Source organism: Paralichthys olivaceus, chromosome 19, assembly GCF_024713975.1.
Source record: "Paralichthys olivaceus isolate ysfri-2021 chromosome 19, ASM2471397v2, whole genome shotgun sequence".
In the NCBI taxonomy this organism is placed as follows: Eukaryota; Metazoa; Chordata; class Actinopteri; order Pleuronectiformes; family Paralichthyidae; genus Paralichthys; species Paralichthys olivaceus.
Window position 1 is genome coordinate 12,026,093 of NC_091111.1, and position 22,225 is coordinate 12,048,317.

Here is a 22,225-nt window from a genome sequence, read left to right on the forward strand (position 1 = left end):
TTTTTATGCTTACAGACAGTTTTATTGAACAACACCGCAACATCACTAGCATGCAGAGTCAGGTATGACACTCATAAGGCATTTTCTCCTTGTAAAAGCTGCCTCTGTCACTAGGTAATCCAGTTTTTAAAGTGCAAAGTTCACAGAATGAATAGAGTTGACCTACAGCACTACGTTGTAAACAGATCTATATTAACCAAACATGTAATGACAAAAGTAAGATTGAATTACCATCAGTTAATAATATCACACTAAGTGATGACAAGCAGACAGCTGTCACACAGCTCACAGGGCGGTCGTCATTGCTAAGTTGAGTAAAAGATTATTCTACGACGTGTCGCTGGAAGGCTTAGGCTTGTTCTTCGTTAACGCGGTGGAAAAAGTCATTGGACAGAAACTGTAAACTGTGTCTGATGAGTTTAGTCTTAATGAGAGTAAAGACGCACATCTGCGTAAATGTTCAAACGTGCACGCTCGCTCACATAAACGCAGGTACGCTGACAAAATAGTAAACATGAACAGACAATCTGATACACTGGCATGTGTGGACATAGATACACGTACAGGGGACACTACATTGTGTAAAAAAAACAAAAAAACTGGACCACAACAAATGACAAACAGGAATAAACCAAACGCCATCTTCCACATCAAACAAGACGTGCCACGTCTGACGTAGTCAAGATACAGAAGCACGGGAGCGGGAGAGATGGCCTCTTACAATTTCACAAAACTGAACCATCACAGCACCACAACAACAGAAGATACGATGTCACTCACACTTACAGATCTGCTACCCATAGTTGGGCCGTGTCAGCCAGGCTCGTGTCACTTTATTGCCATTATACTTTGTTTTTTTAATACCTGTGTGCGTTTGCGAACACACCAAATGGCTTTTAGACTCGCTTATGTCTCGCTGTATGAAAAAGATGCACGGCTTGGAGCGTTTAAGTGTCAAAAAGAGGAAGAAAACTCTTTCATGCAGGAGTCAGGGTGTAATGGCAACGGTACAGGTCAGAGTGAGAAACTGTGGAAAGTAACATATTGGAAAAAATGACTTTTAAAATCTGTTTCCCTTGCAGATCAGATGGGTTTATTAATTCCTTAATAATGTGATCCTCTGCCCTTGAGATGATGCAAAACATTACAATTCCTCAATATATAATTTGATTTCATGTGTTGCTGATTATTAATTTGAGTTTTAACAAAAAAAGTATCTGAATACAAACTATGTAGCTTTCTCCCTCATCTATGGACACAATCAGTGCAGTGGCAGTCTAAAATTAGAGTTAATATACAATATATATACACACACACACACGAGGACATCGCTACTCTGTACATCAGCTTCAAGATTTATATATTTCTCTGTATATACACATTTATATGGGAAGAAGAAAAATAAAGGATCCTTAGTTATTTTTCTAGTGTCTGATCTGGCAAATGCAACTCGAGTGTGGTCACAACTTGTGTGTTTATGTGTCTGTATTAGTTTGAGTCACCCATAAGGCACACTCACTTTGGAGGATAGCACACAGTTATCTTTCATTTTTAACCACAGATTAAAAACAACAAAATAATCATTAGACTTAAAAAGTAGTTGCAGGAAATAAAAGCCTGTCGTTAAAGAAAGAAGCACTTTTGGCTATTACACTAAAAAGGCAAAACGAAAAGCGACAAAAAGACTGAAGACGAGCTGCATAACATGGGAGACAACAATCAAACATACAGAACAACACACTGTCAAGTAAATTTAAAATGTAACTCATATACTCTCTTCCTGGACAAAACAAATATAAAATAATTACAATAAAAAACGTCATGAGGAAATAAACATGACTGGTCAAACTCATTTTGTTATTCAGGTTAGTATGGCACCCTGTAAGGGACAAAATAATTAGCAGTGCTATCAGAAATTCTTTTTTCCAGTTCCAGGGCGTGCAGTGGGTCAATTCATTCTAAAGCCAATACAATATTAGTTTGTAACAATATCTTTAACTCACAGTTATTGGCAACGTCCTAACTTAAAAATCCAACCAGTGGAGTTTTTTAAAGACATATTAGGAAGAACTGAAGGGAATTTAATAAATAGTGTGTGACTGCTGCATCAACCGACGTTAGCACGTTTGTTTTGTCTGCGGTCACAGAGGAAAATAAAAAAAGAATTGTCATCTAAGCTAAGTTCATCAAAAAGTTGCTTGCTCTTTAGTTGGCTTGTTCCCCCCCACATCCCTTGATTCTGATGCTTTTACAGTGAGGATTGGTTTGCATCATTTCTGTATCGCTGTTAAAATGACAGTTTAGTACACACACAGGTCAGGGAACTTCATCTCGTAGATGGGTATAGAGCGACTCTGAGTTTGGCCGTAACCTGACGAGATGGTTCCAGATGGGCTGGGCGGGGGTCTGGATGTGGAGAGGAAACAGACGGCAGTCATTATCATCACAAGACTGCTATTAGTGTCATTATTGCTCTTTACAGAAATGTTATTCAATTATCTCAAAGCTCGGCCTTTTACCTGATTGTGATTTCAAAGATCTGATTTAGTTTACTCTGCAGTAGAGTTGCCTGGACAAGAAAGAATAAATCGCATTAGGCAAGGAGGTGAAACAAGAAAAACAACAATATGAATAAAGGTTCAATGTTTCTGACGTACCCTGGCACCACAGTGGGCAGCTATTTCCTCAAAGGGGGCCTTCTGAAACTTCTCCACCACTTGTCTCCTGCGCTCCCTCTCCTGCTCTTCCATACCAACACTGTCCACTAGAGGCACACGGAAACAAACTGTCAATTTCAATAGTACACGACAGAGTACTTCAGAACGTACTTCTACTAGAATGCCTTTTATTTCTGTTTTCATTTGATTTGCTGTTTTGCTTATTGGGAAGCACTTTATTCCTCTGTTCTTAAACTTTATTAACATAGTATAAATCAGATTTCAGGAAACAGGCATTGACATGTGGTGATAAGTGTATAATTACAAAGTGAATGGACAAACCAATGGCATTTTTCAGGGTTTCAAATGTGATCTCCTCTGCTGGTGTCCTCTGAAGAAGAGAAAAAGAAAAACACAACATGATGAGGTAACTGAGTAACTTCTCTATTCCTTGCACTCTCAAGTTTTACAACATTACATTGTCTTCAACCCTTTACCTCCTCTTTCTCTGGACTGTTTCGGGACTCCACCTCACCCTGGATAGAGTTGGTCTCACCAATGCTCTTTCTCTTGGACAGACGGTCCTCATCTGGAAAGAGAGCAGATTTGTTTATTTTATTAGAAAATGTAGTTTTAATTCTACTATAAAACCCACTGCAACTGTTCCTTTTACTCTATTACATTTATTTGACAGCAGCTTACTCGTGGCTTTACAGGTGGAGATTTTAAAAAGAGTCTGTAAAAGAATCAGCCCTGATGAAGTCCATAAAAATCCTCTCTATGTAAATGTAGAGGGGAGTAGTTTGAACCAATAGACATTATCATCATAATTTACTTGAAGAGAAAAGTACATGAATCAATTTAAGAGTTCCTTCCCTTTGTTACGGTTTAAATCATGAGACAAGGGATGTACTTTTACCTGTGAACTGTGGGACATAAGGCGTAGCCAGTCTCTCGGTGTTGTAACCACTGCCTCCGAGAACCTCTGTGATCTTCGACTGGAGGAACAGAACATCCCCTTCTACCCTCTCCAGTGAGGAAGGCAGTCTAGGAAAAAGCAGGGAGAGGTGGTTGTTTTCAATGTTAGTATTGAATATTTAATCATCAAATTCCACACTGGTTGGGTTGAGGAGGAAGGAGAACTGAATGTGGAATGTGGTACATACTTGGGGTCATCAACGAACACACCCTCAGGTAGAAGGTGGGGACTTTCTTTCTGTCTGACCTCAATAACCTGAAGGGGCAGAGGAGAGAGGCAGTTTGTTAACACATTTATTCTTGGAACTCAGACATGCATAAAAAAAACAAAGGAGTCCAGACCTCGTGTATGTGCTGGCAGAAGGCTGGGATGGTGGTGAGCTGGCAGATGAGGTTGAGGTAGGCGGCGGCGAGGGCGTGAACAGCACAGCGGTTGTAAACTGGCAGAGCCTCATCGGTGGACAGAGCCAGGTCCTGCACAGGATTGACAACTCTGTAAGACGCTACCTGACGATCTCTGGCAACTCAACATAACCTCTAGAATACTATTTCAACTGAATCCAGAGAAACGACTTCCGACGTGGTTTAATGTGTCTTGGGCTGTGTCTTCTTGCATTGTTATTATGTCAACCAAGGAGGTTATTACCTCCGCCTAGGGGGTTGTATTTTCATTGCAATTTGTCTGTGTAAAAAGGATTTCTCATAAACTACTCAACCAATTTCCATAAAACTTTAAGTCGGGGTGGAGAATGACCCGAGGAAGAACCCATTACATTTTGGAGCAGATCCAGAGAAAATAGAAGATCTAGGATTTTTTTTTTAACATGACCAGACATGACGTTGTGTATTCTCCTGGTGTCCATTGCATTTAGGTCAGTGCTCCTGACCTAAATGCAATGGACACCACAGCATTTAGGTTGATTTTGAAGTGTTAATTTTTCTGAAGAAGTTTGGTTTTAATTTGTTATTTGATGCTATTTAAATGTCATTGACAGCCGAGACAGACTTCTGATTGGTTGAGTGCATGCATCGGTGGCCAATTGCCCCAATTGCTACGGCGCAGACTCTATAAGTGAATATAGTAAAATTTTCATCAGTACCTGCAATGCGAGTGCCAGGCGAATGAGGTCCACCACCACCTCTTCGTTTGCCAGCTCCACGCTGAGAAGGCCCAACAGAGCAAAGAGGTTCTCGTAGTGCTGCCGACCACTGCTCTCCTCCTTACAGCCCAGGTAGATGTGTCGGTACAGCTGCTGGCCATGCTACCAGTAAAGGAGATTTTATCTATTTAATTAAGTGCAAATGTAATACAGAATATAATCTAAAATAGGAAAAGCAGAGTTGAAGTAAATTAAATTCGAAAGGGAGAGAAAAAATACTGTTTATAAATCAGACATTTTCAATTCCACTGAAACAAAGCACCTATAGCTGGAGGACAGACCTTCTTCATGAATAAGTTGTCCTGTCTGGAACACTTGTCAACTTTGAGCTTGAGAATAGAGATGTCCGAGATGATGCTGCACAGAGAGAAGAACACACAAACTGTAAATGAAGCACTGAGTGGTCTGATTAACCAAATCTAGCATGGTACAACTTAGGCCCTAGAAAACTCACAGACACAAAAACATACCTAATATTGGCAAACTTGGGCCTGTTGTCGTGCCTGTCGATAAGACTGAGGAGGATCTGAAGCACCAGCAGTCGAATCTCTGGATCCTCGGTTAGAGAGAAGGACAGCAGCGGCTCCAGGAAGGAGTTTGGCAGCGCCGTCAACATGTTGGTGGTCTGGAAACCTGCCGTCACCTGAGACAATCATAAGCACAGTTTAAGTTTGCAAACTTACAAAACATGACTGATTAGCCATTATGGCACAAGTGACAGACAATTTCTTAATTATGACCTACTCACTTCTGATTGGCTTCTTTTATATCTAAGGACCATGACCAGCATCATGGGTGTGACGTTAATCTGTTGCATTAATGCTAATGTTTAATTTTGATTACAGGAATTAATTTTTTACACATGTTGAGAAACAGGCTTATGGTTCTGTTCCTTTTAGCTCCAGATAGGGGACCTGGATGAATGTGTGCTTTCACAGTACACAATTCAGCTTTGGCCAGAATTACATCACGAGGAGAATATCTGTGGTGCACAAACATTCCTCAGTTAACAGAAAAACAAATGTGAAGACATGCAGAAAAAACATTCCTTTAGATCACTATAGAGCAGCCAAAAAACACAGCTTTCAGAGACTATTTTCTAATAAAAGACAAGAGATAAGTTTTTGAGGAATGAAGCGTTCCGATAAACACAGCTACAGGCACTATTATGTCAACCCGGTGAGTGTTCCTGTTATTTTCTACTTCTCTTGATTTCACATCTGTGTAGAAATAAAACTTCCACATCTGAGTTTTCATCTCCTTCCAACTTCAGAACTTTATAAAGAACCACCAATTCAAAGCTTTTTAAATGAATAAACGATACCAACCTGGACCAAGGACTTCAGCAACATAACCTGAATCATCCTGGTGCCCTCAGGCCTGGGGATGAAAGAGCAAATACAATTAAAGCCTAAAACAGTTAAGTGTTGTTTATAAAATGTTTTTGTCTGACTGACAGAATGGCTTAAGGTAGAAATGTGTTTGTTGTTTGACATGCAAGAATAATTTACCCGGAGCCTGTGGACGGCAGAGCCAGGTGAACCCCAGGGACAGGGATCTTGCCCATAATGAAAAGCATGACTTCTGATCTCTGGTATGTTGGTAGAGTGTTGGCAAATGAACCTGAAAGAGAAAAAAAACACACAGACATGTAAACACTCACATGTAAAGACACAGGTATAAGCATAAACAAGACAAGGTAAACATAAGCACCACAGACAATCAGATCCAGTGCAGGAGCATGTCAGTGAAAAGGCTCCCACACTCCCTCTCTCTCTCACACACACACAGACAAACACACTAACCATAGCAGCCAGTCATGCCAACCACTCACTCACCGATGGTCCTGATGACGGCCTCCTGCAGCTGCCGCTCCTCGTGAGCTTTGATGATCTTTGTGCCAATGTTGGTGTTGCCGTCGTAGGAGCCGGTCAACTCGTAGTCCACACTTAGACGAAGCTGCCGCAGCAGAGTGTTGAAGACCTCCAAAACTGTGGGGCCTGCAGATGCAAACAAAATATTCCACAGTGGGCAAGATACTGGATTGTGGAGACAGTGTATGAATGTTGAGTGATGGAAAGATTGTGGTTTGGTGGCTAGCACTGTCGCCTTAAACCAAAAAGGTCCCCGGTTCAAATCCCGGTTTCAAGTTTAGCTTTGCATGTTTTCCCTTTGTCTGCGTAGGTTTTCTGCGGCTTCCTCCCACAGTCCAAAGACAAACAGACTGGGGTTAGGACTCAAAAAGTATTTGTGTGTGTGTGTATATACGACTCACCAACAGAGCCACTGGCTGCAATGGCAGCTGCCTCCAGCAAAACCTCCACTATCCCAGCTCGCACTGTGGCTGAGTTCTTGCTGTTAGCATCCAGGTGTCCGAGAAGCTGCTGGATGACCAGGTGAGAATGCTGAGACTGAAAAAGAAAGAAAGAAAGAGAGACAGAAGGGGTAGAAAAGTGGTAAATTACAGTAAGTCATTCAACCAGGTGGTAAACTCTAAAAGCTGTGGTCCTGAAACTAGGCTGGTCCCTGACTCCAAAATGAACCACATGTGCAAGGAGGTTTCCTTCCCCCATGGAATCAGCAAACGCCCCCCTGAGCTTTTTTCAGCTGTAAATCAGTGAGAACTCCACATATTACCAGGGGATGTTTTGACTGTCCCTAAATCATGTAACAACCACTTGCAAAGACAATATAGCACACTGTGTAAATCACATTTAAGATTTCAGGATTCCATTTCTACAATTTTTGAAAAAAAAGGAGGTGAGGAAGAGGTCTTGAAGGATATATAGGCACTTTATCACTCACCTGGATGGAGTACATGATGATTTTGAAGCAGCGCACCGCAAAAGTCTTCCCCTCCCATAGAGAGTGGTTATCTAAGTGCCTGGGGGAACACAGACAGGAAGAGGTGAATGGAGGATACGGGAAATGGAATCATATAGAGTGAATAGTAATACCTCTCCACAGAATCCCACCATCAAGACAGAGGGTGTAATTTTAGCTCTGCAAAGGAGGTTATGTTTTCATCTGCATTAGTCTGTTCGATAGTAAGCAGGATTATGCAAAAACTATAGTGATTTGAGGAAACTTTGTGGTAGAGTGGGGCATGACCCACAGGAAAAGCCCATTACATTTTCAGATTCAGATAAGTGGACAGATCCCAGTTTTTTTTCATTTTTCTTTATAATGCTGAGATAGGGCGATAGCCTTGGGGGAGGTATGCAATGTCTGAGAAACTTCTTAGTTTACTTTTGTATCTGTGTGATTAACGTGTCTTGACAGAAAGATAAAGGAGGCTTATGTGATTAAAACATAACTCTGCCTCTTCATAGTAAATAATAAAATGAAAAATAAAGTCAACACTAATTATCAGAACATTCATCCAATATGATCAGGAGGATTAAAACGGAAAAATTGGTCAAAATGAGAGATCTTTTTTCATGTAGAGAAACAGAGAGAGAGGTGGGGACATAAATTACTAAAGCATGAGACAGAGAGTGATGGATGGACCAGAGCTGCTCTCACACAGAACATGACAAGTGAGATGAATTGAGGGCAAATTGGGAGAAAACTGAAAATAGATGGATCAGGAGTGACATCCAATTCAAACGGTAGCCACAGTCACCAAAAATAATTTTTAAAATTTATAAATCCTACTTTGCAATATTTCTTCTTTTCAATATCCAGATCAATCAGTTATAACATTTTCTGCAGGTTATCAGATTTAGCTGCATTCTTTGCAAGCACATAACATACAAGTTAAGGAGAAGTTAACCTTACTGCTAAGTCACTTCTCCAACCACAACTCCATGGAAATACAGTGTAAGGCAGGAATGATAAATGCTCTCTGACATACAGGGACTGAAGACAGAATGAAAAAAAAAAAGTAATAAAAAAGTAATAAGCATTAATGTCTAGGGCTCAGACAGTTAAAGGTGGAGACAAATAAAATACTTTTCCAGGAAGAACAGTAGAGCTGCATTGATTCAACTAAAAGAGAGGTGGAGGAAGTGAAGGATGGAGAAAGAGCTCATCTCACAAAGGACCAGGCTCAGAGGCATTCAAAGTTAAATAAAGACATGACAGAAGATGACAACAGAGGCAAACGTCTTCTAAAAAAAAAAAAAAACCCAACAGTAATTATATCATAACCTTGGAATGCAGACATCAATATAAATGCAGTACGATACAATGCAAATGTTCGCTCTGCAAAACATGCACTCGCATCTATAAATGTGTAACCTTGCATTGACCTTGTGCCCCCTTGTGCGTGAATGTGGGTAAAGCTAAAAATACTGGAGTAGCGTCCTGGGATGCAGCCCTTCTTCAGGTTTAGCCAGTGCGTAAAAAAAAAACAGATCCTGCATGAGGGAACAAATCGGAACGAGAGGACAGATCTTGTAAATAAAAGAGCATGCAGGGCTGTCTCACATTAGCACGGGGGTGATGGCATTCTTGATGTTGCCATAGGCAGCTCGTCCCAGCAGCTCCCTGAAGCAGCGCTCCGTCAGCTCCACTGGGCTCTCCTTCTCCTTCTCCGACGCCTGCAGCGGTGAGGGGGAGCGGCTGGCGGGGAGAGATTGCAGGTGAGAAAGCAGAAAAGAAGAGGGAGAGATAAGGAGAAGAAAGGGCAGGAGGGAGGGAGGGAGGGGAAGGTGAGTTGGAAGAGGCAGAGAGGTAACGACAGAGAAAGAGAGAAGAGACGAGAGTTTGGAATCAGTTCGACTCAACAGCAGTAACAGTTACACCAAAGCTCCATGTTTTCCACAGAAACACTCTGCACTGCAGCCTTCACTCCTGAGGTGACTTTTCCCTCTGCAGTAAAAATTAAGTGGATGTGTTTGCCCTCGTGTTTTGTTTGTGTGTGAGAGTGTGTGTGGATGCTCGCAGTCGCTCCAGCCTTCCTTTACTCTCATGCATAGTTAAAACCTCCACCATAAATCTAACTTGGTCATGACTAGCCTCGGGTGGTCCACCAATGATGACATTATTTATTTATGACCCAACTCTTTTATCTCTCCTGCTCCTGCTGCTGCTGCTGCTGCTGTGGAGGAAATGTGACTTCCTGTCTCTCAGTGACTGCCCCTAGCTAAGACAAAACTCACAAAACCAAGAAAAATATGAAATAAATATATAATATTAACAGTTTAAAGTCACAAACTTAAAAGGAGAAACTTTCTTTTGGTCAGCTGTAGAAAACTCAGAAGGTGAGGTGTTGAAAGGTTTACATTCGTGACACTGACTCCTGTGCAAAGATAAGGACAAATCAAACACCCACAGGAGACAGTCTCTGCTATCATGGTACTGTTTTGTCTAATGAGAGGAAGTATTTAAGGAGGAATTAGCATCACTAACAACTCTAATCCTACTGTTCTACCATAATCTAACATTATAGCTGCTTTCATTAAACTCATCAAACAACTTACTGACAGGGTATTTGGATCTGCAGAGTGTGAATGCATGTTTAGGTTCATGATCATTACAATTTTCTGCTGAGACAAAACCTGGAAGGAAACTTTTTACAGAGCATAAAGAGTTTGCTTTAAACAATCTGAGTACATGTTCTAAAGTATGTCACACGGTATTGCGAAAAAAGTCATTGTACCATACACATGATTCTAAAGGGTTGTACCCAGTCGAGAGTATATGCGAGTGTTGTGCACATCTGACCACATCTCATTTTAAAAACAATGGATGCTCAGATGGACACAAGTTCATTTTGTATTAAAGAACTTGGGGAAAGGGAAAATTACAACTGCATTGGTGTGAAACTAGAAAAGACTTTTGTCCCACATGAGATTTAAATCAACCAGACTTTAGTACCAGAAATAAACTCGCTCTCTCACTCTCTCTATGAATCATTAGAAGATAAAACTGTGTCTTATCTTTAAATGCACCATTTGTGTGACCTGAACTCACATATGATGGCATTCACTGCTGTGGGTTTCGTCACTGTTAAGTATAGAGGGTGCACGGCAGGGGCAGACCTCATAACTCTCACAGAGGGGAGGGAAGCATGCTGGGAAGTCTGTCTGTCTCTCCATCTACTTCATCATTACAATTACCTCCACGTGTCATTGCTCTGTTTTCTATTACCCTCCCTCCACCCAGTCCTTCAATGCTCTTAACACTATTTCCCCCCTTTGCTCCTGTGACCTCAATTAGTTACTCTGCATCTCTCATTGGCGTGGTCTTGCCCTCAATCCTCGTGATGCCGTTATTCTCGAATGATTGCAACATTTCTGTTCGTGTTTTCCCCCTTTCTTCTTCAGATTTTCTCCCCAACTCCAGGTTTCTTTGTCCTCAGATGCTGCATGCGGGGACACAGACGCCCGTAAGGGGAGCAATGCTGTCAGTGGATTCAGTCAGCGATGACAGTGATGATGAATGACGTGGGTGGTGTCTGGCTAGACTGCCAGGACAAATATGGCAGAAACAGACAAACAGCACCAGTAGGCCACAGAGTAACGGCTGTGGACTGTGAGGGAGGCATGACGGGTCAATGCTGATTAATTTTAGGTCAATCATTTTCTCACCCCATGTTGACAATCTAGTCTCTTTAGTGACAACCACAGACATAGATCACAGAATCACTGAGTGTATGTAAAGATGGACGACTTGTTTCCATGCTGAAAAGAAGCTAAAATAGTCTGCGCTGTAGTGACCGGGGGGATGCACAGGTGGTATTTGCATGTCATGCCAAACTTTTACAAACTTGATTTTTGGGAAAAAGCGAAAGCCCCAGTGTGTGTCTATATAAAAGAGAGAGAGGAGCACGGAGGGGCTAAGTGAATCAAAACTCTACAATGAAATGAGATTCTACTACTTTGAAATAGAAACAAAAGTAGGAGATCAATATGTGGTGCTGGATATTGATGTTGTGGTTGCGGCCACAAATGAATGAATGAATGTGAAAAAAAAACGTTTTTGGTTTGTAATGACACTGTAGCAGATCACCTTAGTAGGCGGTCCTTCAAAGTTCAATGTGACATATTTGTTCACACCACCAAACAAATGCATCCATATGCATCGAAGATCACCTCAGAATATAGTCTGAATCATCAGATCTCAAATGTGTCCTAAATGCATCTTATGTGCATTCATACCTCATTCCTCTTCTTGTAAGATCACCAGAGACACATCTTAATACCACGTCTAAACAGGGTTGGCTTAATATCCATTATATATTTGCCATAGGTCTGATAAACTGGAAACAACTCAGTTAATGTCCTTGTGGGCACTCACCTCTCTGTACGCTCTCCACTCTGCAGGTTGAAAAGCAGAGAGGGGACGATCTTGTCCATGTGCTGAGGGTCCCAGATGTTGGCCTGTAGCTCATCATTCACAGTCTTCCTCACCACACCCTGCAGACCCTTGATACCTGCCATACGGATCCTGGAGGCAACAAACATAGACACAGATCATTTGACTGATCCTAAAAATGGATGATTGTATTTATAATTCTGTCAGTGTTTGTCTTGTGTTTTATTCAAGGTTATATTTAACTGTCCAAAGATCTAACTTCTATTTTCAGGAGATGACAAAATAACTCAAAAGATTTAATTGTACTAGAGAAGAAAGATGTTCACAGGCAGGGGTACTTTGAGGGAGTCTAAAATAAACTTTGTGATTTAGTCTAATAAAAAAGCAGTGACTTAATATCTCTGCCTCTGGTTCAGTCAAGCATCTGTCCACTCACTTGGTACGGATGTCAGGGTCCTCGTAACTGGAGTGGCACATCTCACTGAAGCGTGACACGAAGAAGTCATAACTGCGGTGGTATGACGGTGTGTCCTCTTCTATGTTGGCAAACTTCACAAACTGAGAGAGGGGGGAAAAGAAAAAAATAAATCTGCTCTTTAATATGCCAAGTTCATGAATAGTTTATCTTAATTAAAAAATGACTGATGAAATGACCCTAAATCCTCAGGGTGAATATCTCCTCAATTAACGTCAAAGCTGTAGCACCATAACATCTCATTAAGAATGAAAAGCACAGAGCAGAGGAGGGCTCTCCCACTGCGCCAGAAAATGTCACCATTTAAACACGATGACATTTAGCTTCACACCACACGACAATTAATAAATTATGAACTTGATTTCTTTGGAATCAAGTTAGACATGATAAACCTCTAACAAGAATTATGCAGTTTATTCAGTAAAGGAGATGTAATGTAATTACATGATTCCCCCTTACAAAGAGAGTGCTGTAACCCAAAAGCTGAATTTATGGAGAAAATGAGCATCTAAAGAAGTCCCTGGTGAGTTCATTTCCTGGGTTCAGTGTCAGAGTGGTTACTGGAATCAAATGAAGTACCCTTGAGCAAATTTAATGAAGTGAACCAGTAACTGCCCCTGTGATGCCACTCAGTAAATTGCTGCAGCAGTTGATACCCGGACGCTGCCCAGTTTTACTGGCAGTATCAAGTCTGTGTCTGCAGAACCTCAACAGACAGGAGCTGAGGTTATAAATATTTCTGCAACCAAAGGCTTCTTCTTTTTTCTCTCACGGTGGAGAAAACAGTAACTCAGACAGTGATGTGCTGAAGAGCAGGGTATGTGGGGAGAGGCTCTTCAGTGTACGGTTTTAGGTCACTGAAACAGAGTGTGAGAAAAACTGGTCGGGCTGTGTCGAGTCCTTTGGTTATAAACTCTCCTAATCCCCTCCTAACCTCTCTCTGACACCAGGCAGCATGCGATGAGCCATATAATGCAGAATACTAAAGGAGGGACGCAATAACACATTTATTTGAACTGAAAATTACAGTATACATATATTTTTATGAATGAAGAAGCTTACCTTGATGTATATTAGGACTGAAACTAACCCTAATCAATATCCTCACTGAAGGCAGACTGAAAGCAAAGATTAAATTTAGCAGATAAGGCAAAATTCAACTATTGATTGTGATAAACCGCACTAAGATGCTCAATTAATCATGCACTCTGAGGTGTGTGTGCTGGAGTGTACGGCCTTCCATCAGTCCTAAAAACGCACATGTGAGGGTGTGCAAGAGACTGATAGCAGGAAGATTATGAGTGAGAGGCTGACATGTCTCGTCAATCTGTGTAGATGACTGCGGAGCTTTGCCAGTGTGGTCTGTAGCTAATCTGACTTCCTTTATGTGTCCTCTGCTGACCTGGCGCAACAGCACTCTTAGCTTCTTCCCACATCACAGGATGCTCATCGCTCCCACTCCCTCTGCCCACCGCTCGTCTTGCTGAGCTCTGATCGTTCTCAAGATTAACGTCTTATACACATCGGGAAAGTAAATGCAGCCTGTTAACTTCTGATTAAGATAATACCTCTAAATCCATTGAAATGGGAGGAATTTGATGTGGCATAAGAGCTTAGAATCTAAGGCACATTAATCAGATTAATGACTAACAGTTCGAGAATGTGTCTGTTTTTATAACCGTAAAATGTTCTTGTCTTAGCTTTTAAATGACTCTTGTTACAACAAATTTCATGAGCAAGTAGGTTTTCTCCTTATCAAATTACATTTGTAGCTCCAAATTATCTATTTGGCTTCGACAGTAAGTGTGAATTCTTTGAAAAACGTCCTTACATGAGGTCACTCAGACTTCAAGTTGGAAACTATATTTGTTTTCTCCTCGAATGCAACAACTATGGTTAAGTGTCAGTTTGATTATTTTAATGTTAACCACAAGTATTCACTCAAGTTGTAGGTTATCACCACGGTGTCAGTTTGATGTAGATACTTTCACACTGTATTGAGTAAAAAGAAAGAATATTTGCAATTGAAACTGGTAATAGTTGTTCTAAAAGGGAATAACAGTCATTACACAAAATGCTTATCTTAAATGACCAGATGTATGGTTTTCTTAGTTTTTTCCATATTGGCAGAAATGTAAAATGTGTTGAACTTTTTAAACTTGTAATCTAATCCTGGACACTCACCGAGTTGGTTCCTAGGATCTGTAGATTGGGTTTATCTGACTCAAGCAGCTTGCGCACCATCTTCAGAAAACTCTCCACAAACAGGTTGATGCTCTGACAGTGGCAGGCCATCAGCAGCTGGTCCAGAGCCTCCATGGCTATGCACACATAGCTGAGGAGGAAGTGAGACACAGGTCAATTTAATATAACTTGTCTGTATATTTGATATAGAGAATAGAGTTATGGTTATATTCTGAATGGCTAAATGCACACAGTCACGGATACAAAGTTTGATAATCTGCCACACAAACACTGAAGTCTCACATCGTGCACAGGCAGAGCGACTCTGCCAAGGGTAAGTGTAATCTGCACAGGCTCTTTACTCTGGAAAGAATCAGCACCAGGCGTAATATTCATCAGTCATGGAAGACAACAAATTCTGTGGCTTATAAAGCAAGTACCGAATGTGTAGAAACATCACTGCTGATGATCCTAATGCAGCCATGCAGAGAAACCTGCCCCTTCACCAACACTTTTTTGGGCACTTTGCACAGATTGCCCACTAAATAACAGAATTACTTTGCATTATTACTGAGCATGAAGAAGTAAAATGGTGGAAAATGTGTTCAGACTGGAATAAACCTAATAATCTAGTTCAATGTATAAAGTGGATCTTAAAAGTACAATCTTTAATGGACAGTCAGTATATATCAATATGCTGAACACCTGTTACCCTCACCATTCTTCCCATTTCTTAACAGAAAGACCACTTCAAATTCACTCTTGAATTATATTTAAATCAGATAAGGTCATTCATAGAATAAAAACTAAGTGCAGCTGAAATGTTTTTCTCGAGACTTTTTAGAATGCTGATTGACCGGTGAGGCTCACCCATATCTGTGTCGGGCCACATCCCTTGACAATCTCTCCGACAGGTAAGCTCCGATACGGTCGAGCTTCTCTGGAGCTGACAGGGCATAAAATGTCAGCTTCTCCATGTTGGCTTTCACCAGCCCATCCTGGGAGGATGAAAGAGGGAAGAAAGGAAAGAAGAAAGAAAAAAAACAAGACACAGAGGATAAGATCATTTTAGGTTCTCACTCACATATCATTTTATCCAAGACAAATCTCTAAGCTTTTGCAGCTACAGTATGTGAATGCAGTTGTGTGCAGCTCTCCCTAAAACCCAAGTTATACTTCTATAAACGGATCACTGTGTTAACCTCCTTTTCCCCCTTGACATACTTCACTGCTCTTCAATTTGGTCAGGGGGGGAGGAGAGAGCTAAAAACATCTGTAGTCCATTGAGATCACTTTACATTCTTACACATGCACTCAATGGAAGCGACACTGCCAAAAATAATCAGAGGTCAGATTAAAACTTGAACCCCTTGCTTAAACAACAATATTATGATGGAAGACTTATAAGATATAAGATTTATAAATACACCCGTATAAAGCTTTGTAAGCCAAGTGCTCTAAAAAAAACTAAAATAAAACTGAATATGCTTATGCTTTTTCATCTTTTAACACATCGCAGAGAAACATATAAAGAGCAGTAAAAATAGGTCCTGTGAACGGAACGATCACAAAAATGTGACCATGGTATAAAAAGCACAGGTGTTACTAACATTAAGGATGGCTCAGTTCTTAGGTGTCCCAGTAAGCCATGAAAGTGAGTGACTGAGTCAGCACGAACAAACCATGACCCTCAAACTCAAGCTGCGATGGAATTCAGTCGTTATTCATTTTTATTTAAACGTGAGTTCAATCGCGGCATGTGTGAAATATCGTGTGTGAAAAAAAACCTGTACCTTGCAACTATTACCAATATGTAGATGAGATCATGTGGATTCAGTATTGACTCATCAGGTTCAATTGTTACACAACTATGTCGAAACAAACGTGACAGGTCAGGTGCAGAATTTAACTGTTGGTCCTTGGCGGAGGTATGTGGTCTTGAGTGCCACTGCAATTTGACATGTCATAGCAGGAAAAGCCAAGGTATAATAACAGCAGCAGTATTATTGACTGATTTAATGTGAGCAAATTCAGTTGGCATGGATTCCTGGCACACCTGACTGACACAAGGCCTCTTATTTAGCTCTCGAGCTATGACAGATTTAAGTGTCTGGTATGAAAAAGCGCTGTCTCTCGAACCAGAGGGTTAATTCAGAGATCAGCTTAGGGCTGGCTTTGCTTTTGACCGCCTCTCCAAAACAGCCTGTGGCTGGAATCCATAACCAGTCACAAAGCAGAATATTGCAGCTGAAATTAGACAACATGCTCCAGCTAAAAAAATGAATTGGGATTTTTGTTATACTAGCACACACACTCACACGGCCACATACCATTAGGTATATACAAGATACCATATGAATGCCCCCCTCTTGTGAAATTCACCTCTGAATATTTTGAAAGCTCTGAAGTCTATTGAAGTTCATTTTTGATTGGATGGTAAGTTTACATGTTGAAATGTTTGTTTTTCTTCAGGATTTTATAATATGTTGAAGGAAAATGTTGATATTTCAGCCTCATGTTTTCTTCTGTGCATTAGGTACCGGCTTTACGTTACTCACCTACAAGCTTGCTAAATTGTTTTTTGCTTTTATTTTCTTATTAACTCAAACATTCATTCTGTTGCCTAGCAGCACAATGAAACGACCTGATTGCAAAGCATACCAACATAACCATGAACTCCTGAGAAGGTTGTAGCAGCTTAATTCCAAACATAGAAACCTTTTTTTGGGGAGCACAGTATGCAGTCGCATATCCTCATGCTAACACATACACAAAACAGGGACAGACAGTCTGTGTGTGCTACTTTGTCCCCTGCACTTCCAGTTTTGGCCACAGGTCTGACAGGTAAAGTGGGTTACTGCAGCAGCACGGAGGCCCTTGAAAAGTTTTATTTGCAATAAATCAGCTCCTTCTTCACCATCCGCTTCACGAGTCGTCTGTGTCAGATCTCAGTTCATTAGGAAGTGGAAGCAAAGAAGAGTTCTGTGGTTTGATACCAACAGCTCTAAATAGGACAGTTAGGAGTTGGTGCAAAGTTGTTTTATCACCTCAACTTCACTTTTCCTAAATCTAACATGTCACTTTTTATATTCATCTGCCTCAGTCGCTGGGGATGTACTTATCCCCCTTTTTCAGTCCTGATACTGATACCTACCTGACTTCTACTGACATTCAGTCAGTAAGCTCCACATGATTTCTATACATAGAGAAATGGTGATCAAAGACAGCGAGACAAGTGATAAATAAAAAAACAGAGTGTCATTGGAGCTTCTCACCTCTGGGTCTTCTGGGAAGATGTTGTCTACCAGTCTCTTGTACCGAGGCCTGAGTGCCCCGCAGCAACCACAAACCCCTGAGGAGGACGAGGAGGCGTATAAGAGATGGAGAGGGAGAAAAACAAAGAGGGAGACAGAGATAATCAATTAGACTTGTCCACTGTGACTGACAGAAATGCAATAAAAACAAAGAGAGAAAAAAAAAGTGAAAATGTCTTCTTTTCTTATCCTTTGTCTGTTGTAGCTAAATCTTTGTATCCTGTATTAGTCTGTGTAAATGAGAAAACACAGTAAAAAGGTATGTCTTACATCTTGTTGCTAGTGACTGGTATTGGCACACACTAAAATAAGGTCAAAGATCTGTCAATAACTTGTGATATACAGTAAGATGATGATGATAACTAACAATAATACTATATCATCAAAGAGGCAGTAGTGGAAAATTGGTGATGAAAAGACACAAGTCTTAAATTAAATTGTCAGCAAGGTAAACACAGCTGTTGCCAGTAAAATAAAAATGTGCGAGACAGCAGCACACTGCAATTAACAGTAGTCTTGCCAATATATCTATGTTAAGGCCTTGTCTTTTGGTTTTATTAGGTGCAGCTGCTTGCTGTGACAGGTAAGAAATGATCAGCCAGTGTAGAGATGTGAGGAATTTGCAAAGGACAATGGAAGGACAGAAAGACTCAAAGATACTCAATTTTATCAGGACAAAAAGCAGAGCATTCACAAAACTTCACAGTCGAATGCTCTGCAAGAACAGAGCTGCCAAACGCTGATCACCAGTGACAGTACTGGCGGGATGCCATCATTCAAACTGCTGAATCCAAAAATGAAAAACATTAAGATATGTTCTTGTTTAGAGAGCTTCAGGAAAACAGAAGCTTAATCAGCACCTCCACAGTTTGTCTATGTACTTTTTGTTTTCCCACTCAATCGCATGCTAAGTGAAGGTAACCCCGTGGAAAGCCATTCGGAACAGACGCAGTGTATAAAGAACCAGGTCAGAAGACAATTACAGACACAACAATGTTGCTCTGATGATAATACACACACAAAACACAAAGTCACAGACACACTCTCTGAATCAAGACAGCCTTGGAGAGACAAGTGCTGCACACTACAGAGTGATTTTTTTTGCAATGAGAAGAAAGCGAGCAAGAGGTGGACTCTGATTGGCTGAGGGGATTCAGCAGTGGTGAGTCATAAGAAGACCCTGTGAGAAAAAAGAAAAAAGAGGGATAACCTAAAATGTATAAAGAAGAACAAATTAATTACTATAACCCATCACATAGCTCTCCATAACAACTAATAAAATATAGAGATAGATATACAAGTTTAGATGTCGTAAAAGGTAATAGGAAAAAAAAGTAGGTCATAGTTTATCGGCGTCAGCAATGGACTCACGTTTAATAAATTATATGAAAGACGGACATTTCAAACAAACACAGGACAAATTCAGTGTGGGATAGACAAAGGCAAAACAATCTGCTTTGCTTTTGTCCTTCCTTCGTTCCTTAATCTCAACCTAATCTTCCTTCCTTCTATTATCCCAAAGAAAAAAAGGTTAATGTTGCTCCGTCCACACGATGAGGCGCTGTCAGCCTCCTCAGGGACTAAAATATTGTTTAAATGAACCACCACCTGGAGATACATGTCCCAAAAACATAATTAAATTATATTCTCAATTTAAAATGAACCAACTGAACTGATTTGTCACAGATGATGGAGGCAATCGGCAGCCACATGCCTGACTCACCGACGTGCAAAGACAGGCTGAGCCCTTCTACAACAACGTGCAATGTGCAAGACGAGCAACAATCATGTTTCTTGTGCAATACAGCTGATATTAATAGACACATTTCCAGGGACTTTAACCATCATATGAGACGTATACATTGCCTGAAAGTCATCACAGGTCCATCTATCCATAGAAAGATTGTGTGAATGTGACTACATGTTGATTAAGTGAAGGTTTTACAAATTAATATTTATGTGAGGAATTCCAAACTTACGAAGTTTAGTATTTTGTTTGAGTCACTCACAAATATTCTGTAATGTGGAAAACAAAAACAAACTATAGCCGATTTCAGAGGTGAACTTTGCCTTTCACTTATGAAGAAAGCAGCAGACCAGACCAGTTCAGAACCACGGGAAAATGTCCGGAACGTTCAGACCATGGGTGGCATCTAGGTAGAGCATACAGGAGGCAGGACATGATGTATAAATTCCGCAGCTGAAATGTTTTGTTTAACACTAGCGTCGTTTGTTGTGAAAATACCATAATCTGTCAAACGCAGGAGTATGTGCACTTAACATGGTATTGGTACGACATACGAGTACTGTGAGGTTCAAGATCCTCTAAACCAAAAGCAATAAAAAGTCCTCCTCTGGATGAAGCTCACTACAATCACAGGCCTTGTAGTGTGTTTTCAGTGACCTACACGTCAGAGGAGGGGAGTCAGTGCAGGCAGGAAGCCCTTGAAAAGCCCTTTAATAGAATGAAAGGCATCTTTGCAGTCTATACTACTTAAAGGCCCTTCTGTTTCAAGGCATCTCTCTTCACTCTAAAAGTTCTGCTGAACTCCACAGCAGGAGCTCTGCTTGTGTTCAGGCTTATCTCAGAGCATGTGTGTCTATTCATAGCAGTGCTCCTTCATCACTTCAAACACTAATGAGGCCTCTGCACTGCTCCCTCCCTCCTTCCCTCCCTCCTTTCCTCCTGCACTCACCCAACCTCCCTGTACCTCACTCTATCATCCTTGCGGTATTGGCTCGGGGGCCTGAGAGTGGGAGTCGCCACTAAATTAATGAAAATGAGGCAGGTCCCGAGTGAAGAGAGGAAAAGGTGGAGGACAGAGACTGAGTGACAGGGACACAGAGCTGAGGAGAACGGAAAAGATGACGGAGATGGAAGGGTGATGGGGCAGGTGGATTGAATGAGTCACAGATTAGTGCTGCTTATTTATTTCTCCAGTATTAATCTGTCCTGTCCTCTCTGTCAACAGGAGAGGAAAGTAAAGCCTGACTGAATTATCGGTTGCTCATTAAAAAGTATAAAAGTTCTATATATTTGCTTGTGTTTCTGAATTATTTTTATCTATAATAGAAATGAGGATTAAACTGAAAGAAATCAAGTCTGAATTCAATTTCTTTGTTATAAGATAAGGACATCTTACAAAGGGCCAATGTATTGGTATTGGAAATGTTTTACTTTATAATATCAGTATCGATATCGGCCCCCAACAATATCAGTCGGGCTCTAGGGATAGATTATTTGGGAGAAGCAGGGACATAACAGACCCATTTATTGATATACAAGATGTTTTGAGGGGGTATTTCACATTTATTGACAGGACAGTAAGCGTGAAACGGGAAGGAAGAATGGGGGAGATGGGCAGGTCATGTCTGAAAAACAGCTTTCACATATTCTGCTTCCAGTACGCCATGTAAAAAATCTAGAAAACCCTGTGCAGTTTCTGGGTTGTATTTAGGCTGAGTTGAAAAAAAACAGTAGTTTTGTGTCTCTAGTGTTGGTAATGGTGGGTTAATGTGTAAAAAGATGAGAGAGCAACACGGTGGGTGGACAGGAATTTGGAAGACAGTGGTGAAAAGCACACATAGCAGGGGATCTCACGACAACCGCCCACTCTGCATGGCAAGCTGACAACACATTTAGGCGCTGGACAACGAGCTCTTCCATACACACTCGCACATAAACCCACACACAAACAAGCTCGCACACACTTCGAGGAGCGTGAAACAGACGAACGATGAATTACTGGTTGTTAGTAAAGAACAAGACAATAGAGGAGGAGGAGGAGGAGGACATTTCTGCCACATGGTCAGGCTAATATCTACTTGTTTCACTGAATGCTTGGAATTCAAATGTTCTTAAGGTTCTTAAGTACACACATGTTGAGGGGGGTCTCCACCACTCCAATCAACACAGCAAGGAGCCAGCCAATCACAGTGCTATTTTTATCCCACTAACAATGGGCTGGTACATTAACAGATTACACTCTCCATTTCCCTCAGGATTTCAGCTTAACGTTTCCACTTTAGGGTGAGACTGAGAGAGTGGGGGGGAAATAACTGCATGCTGAAGTGGAGAAAATGGGGGCAAACAAAAATGACATAGTTCTGAAAGACAAGTTTGTACATGATAATATTAAACACACACATGCACAAGTGTTAATAGGACTGCACTGTGAGTCACACACACATCAG

The 22,225-nt window shown here is 41.0% G+C and overlaps 1 protein-coding gene across 5 annotated transcripts in view; it reads right to left on the bottom strand.

The window, feature by feature from the left end:
* The window catches only part of LOC109636104 (protein EFR3 homolog B), a 27,516-nt gene continuing 5,291 nt past the window's right edge, over positions 1 to 22,225 (bottom strand). For all 5 annotated transcript variants that reach the window (XM_020097652.2, XM_020097651.2, XM_069514811.1 and 2 more), the window contains 22 exons: positions 17,993 to 18,069; positions 15,588 to 15,715; positions 14,718 to 14,868; positions 12,495 to 12,616; positions 12,041 to 12,190; positions 9,227 to 9,361; positions 7,601 to 7,679; positions 7,071 to 7,206; positions 6,634 to 6,795; positions 6,307 to 6,418; positions 6,124 to 6,175; positions 5,266 to 5,438; positions 5,077 to 5,152; positions 4,736 to 4,897; positions 3,978 to 4,109; positions 3,824 to 3,891; positions 3,577 to 3,704; positions 3,155 to 3,246; positions 3,000 to 3,048; positions 2,658 to 2,764; positions 2,520 to 2,569; positions 1 to 2,406 (listed from right to left, as the gene is read on the bottom strand). In XM_020097652.2, the coding sequence (XP_019953211.1) occupies positions 2,301 to 2,406; positions 2,520 to 2,569; positions 2,658 to 2,764; positions 3,000 to 3,048; positions 3,155 to 3,246; positions 3,577 to 3,704; positions 3,824 to 3,891; positions 3,978 to 4,109; positions 4,736 to 4,897; positions 5,077 to 5,152; positions 5,266 to 5,438; positions 6,124 to 6,175; positions 6,307 to 6,418; positions 6,634 to 6,795; positions 7,071 to 7,206; positions 7,601 to 7,679; positions 9,227 to 9,361; positions 12,041 to 12,190; positions 12,495 to 12,616; positions 14,718 to 14,868; positions 15,588 to 15,715; positions 17,993 to 18,069 (2,447 nt within the window). In that variant the 3' untranslated portion in view covers positions 1 to 2,300. The remainder of the gene's footprint in view (positions 2,407 to 2,519; positions 2,570 to 2,657; positions 2,765 to 2,999; positions 3,049 to 3,154; positions 3,247 to 3,576; positions 3,705 to 3,823; positions 3,892 to 3,977; positions 4,110 to 4,735; positions 4,898 to 5,076; positions 5,153 to 5,265; positions 5,439 to 6,123; positions 6,176 to 6,306; positions 6,419 to 6,633; positions 6,796 to 7,070; positions 7,207 to 7,600; positions 7,680 to 9,226; positions 9,362 to 12,040; positions 12,191 to 12,494; positions 12,617 to 14,717; positions 14,869 to 15,587; positions 15,716 to 17,992; positions 18,070 to 22,225) is intronic.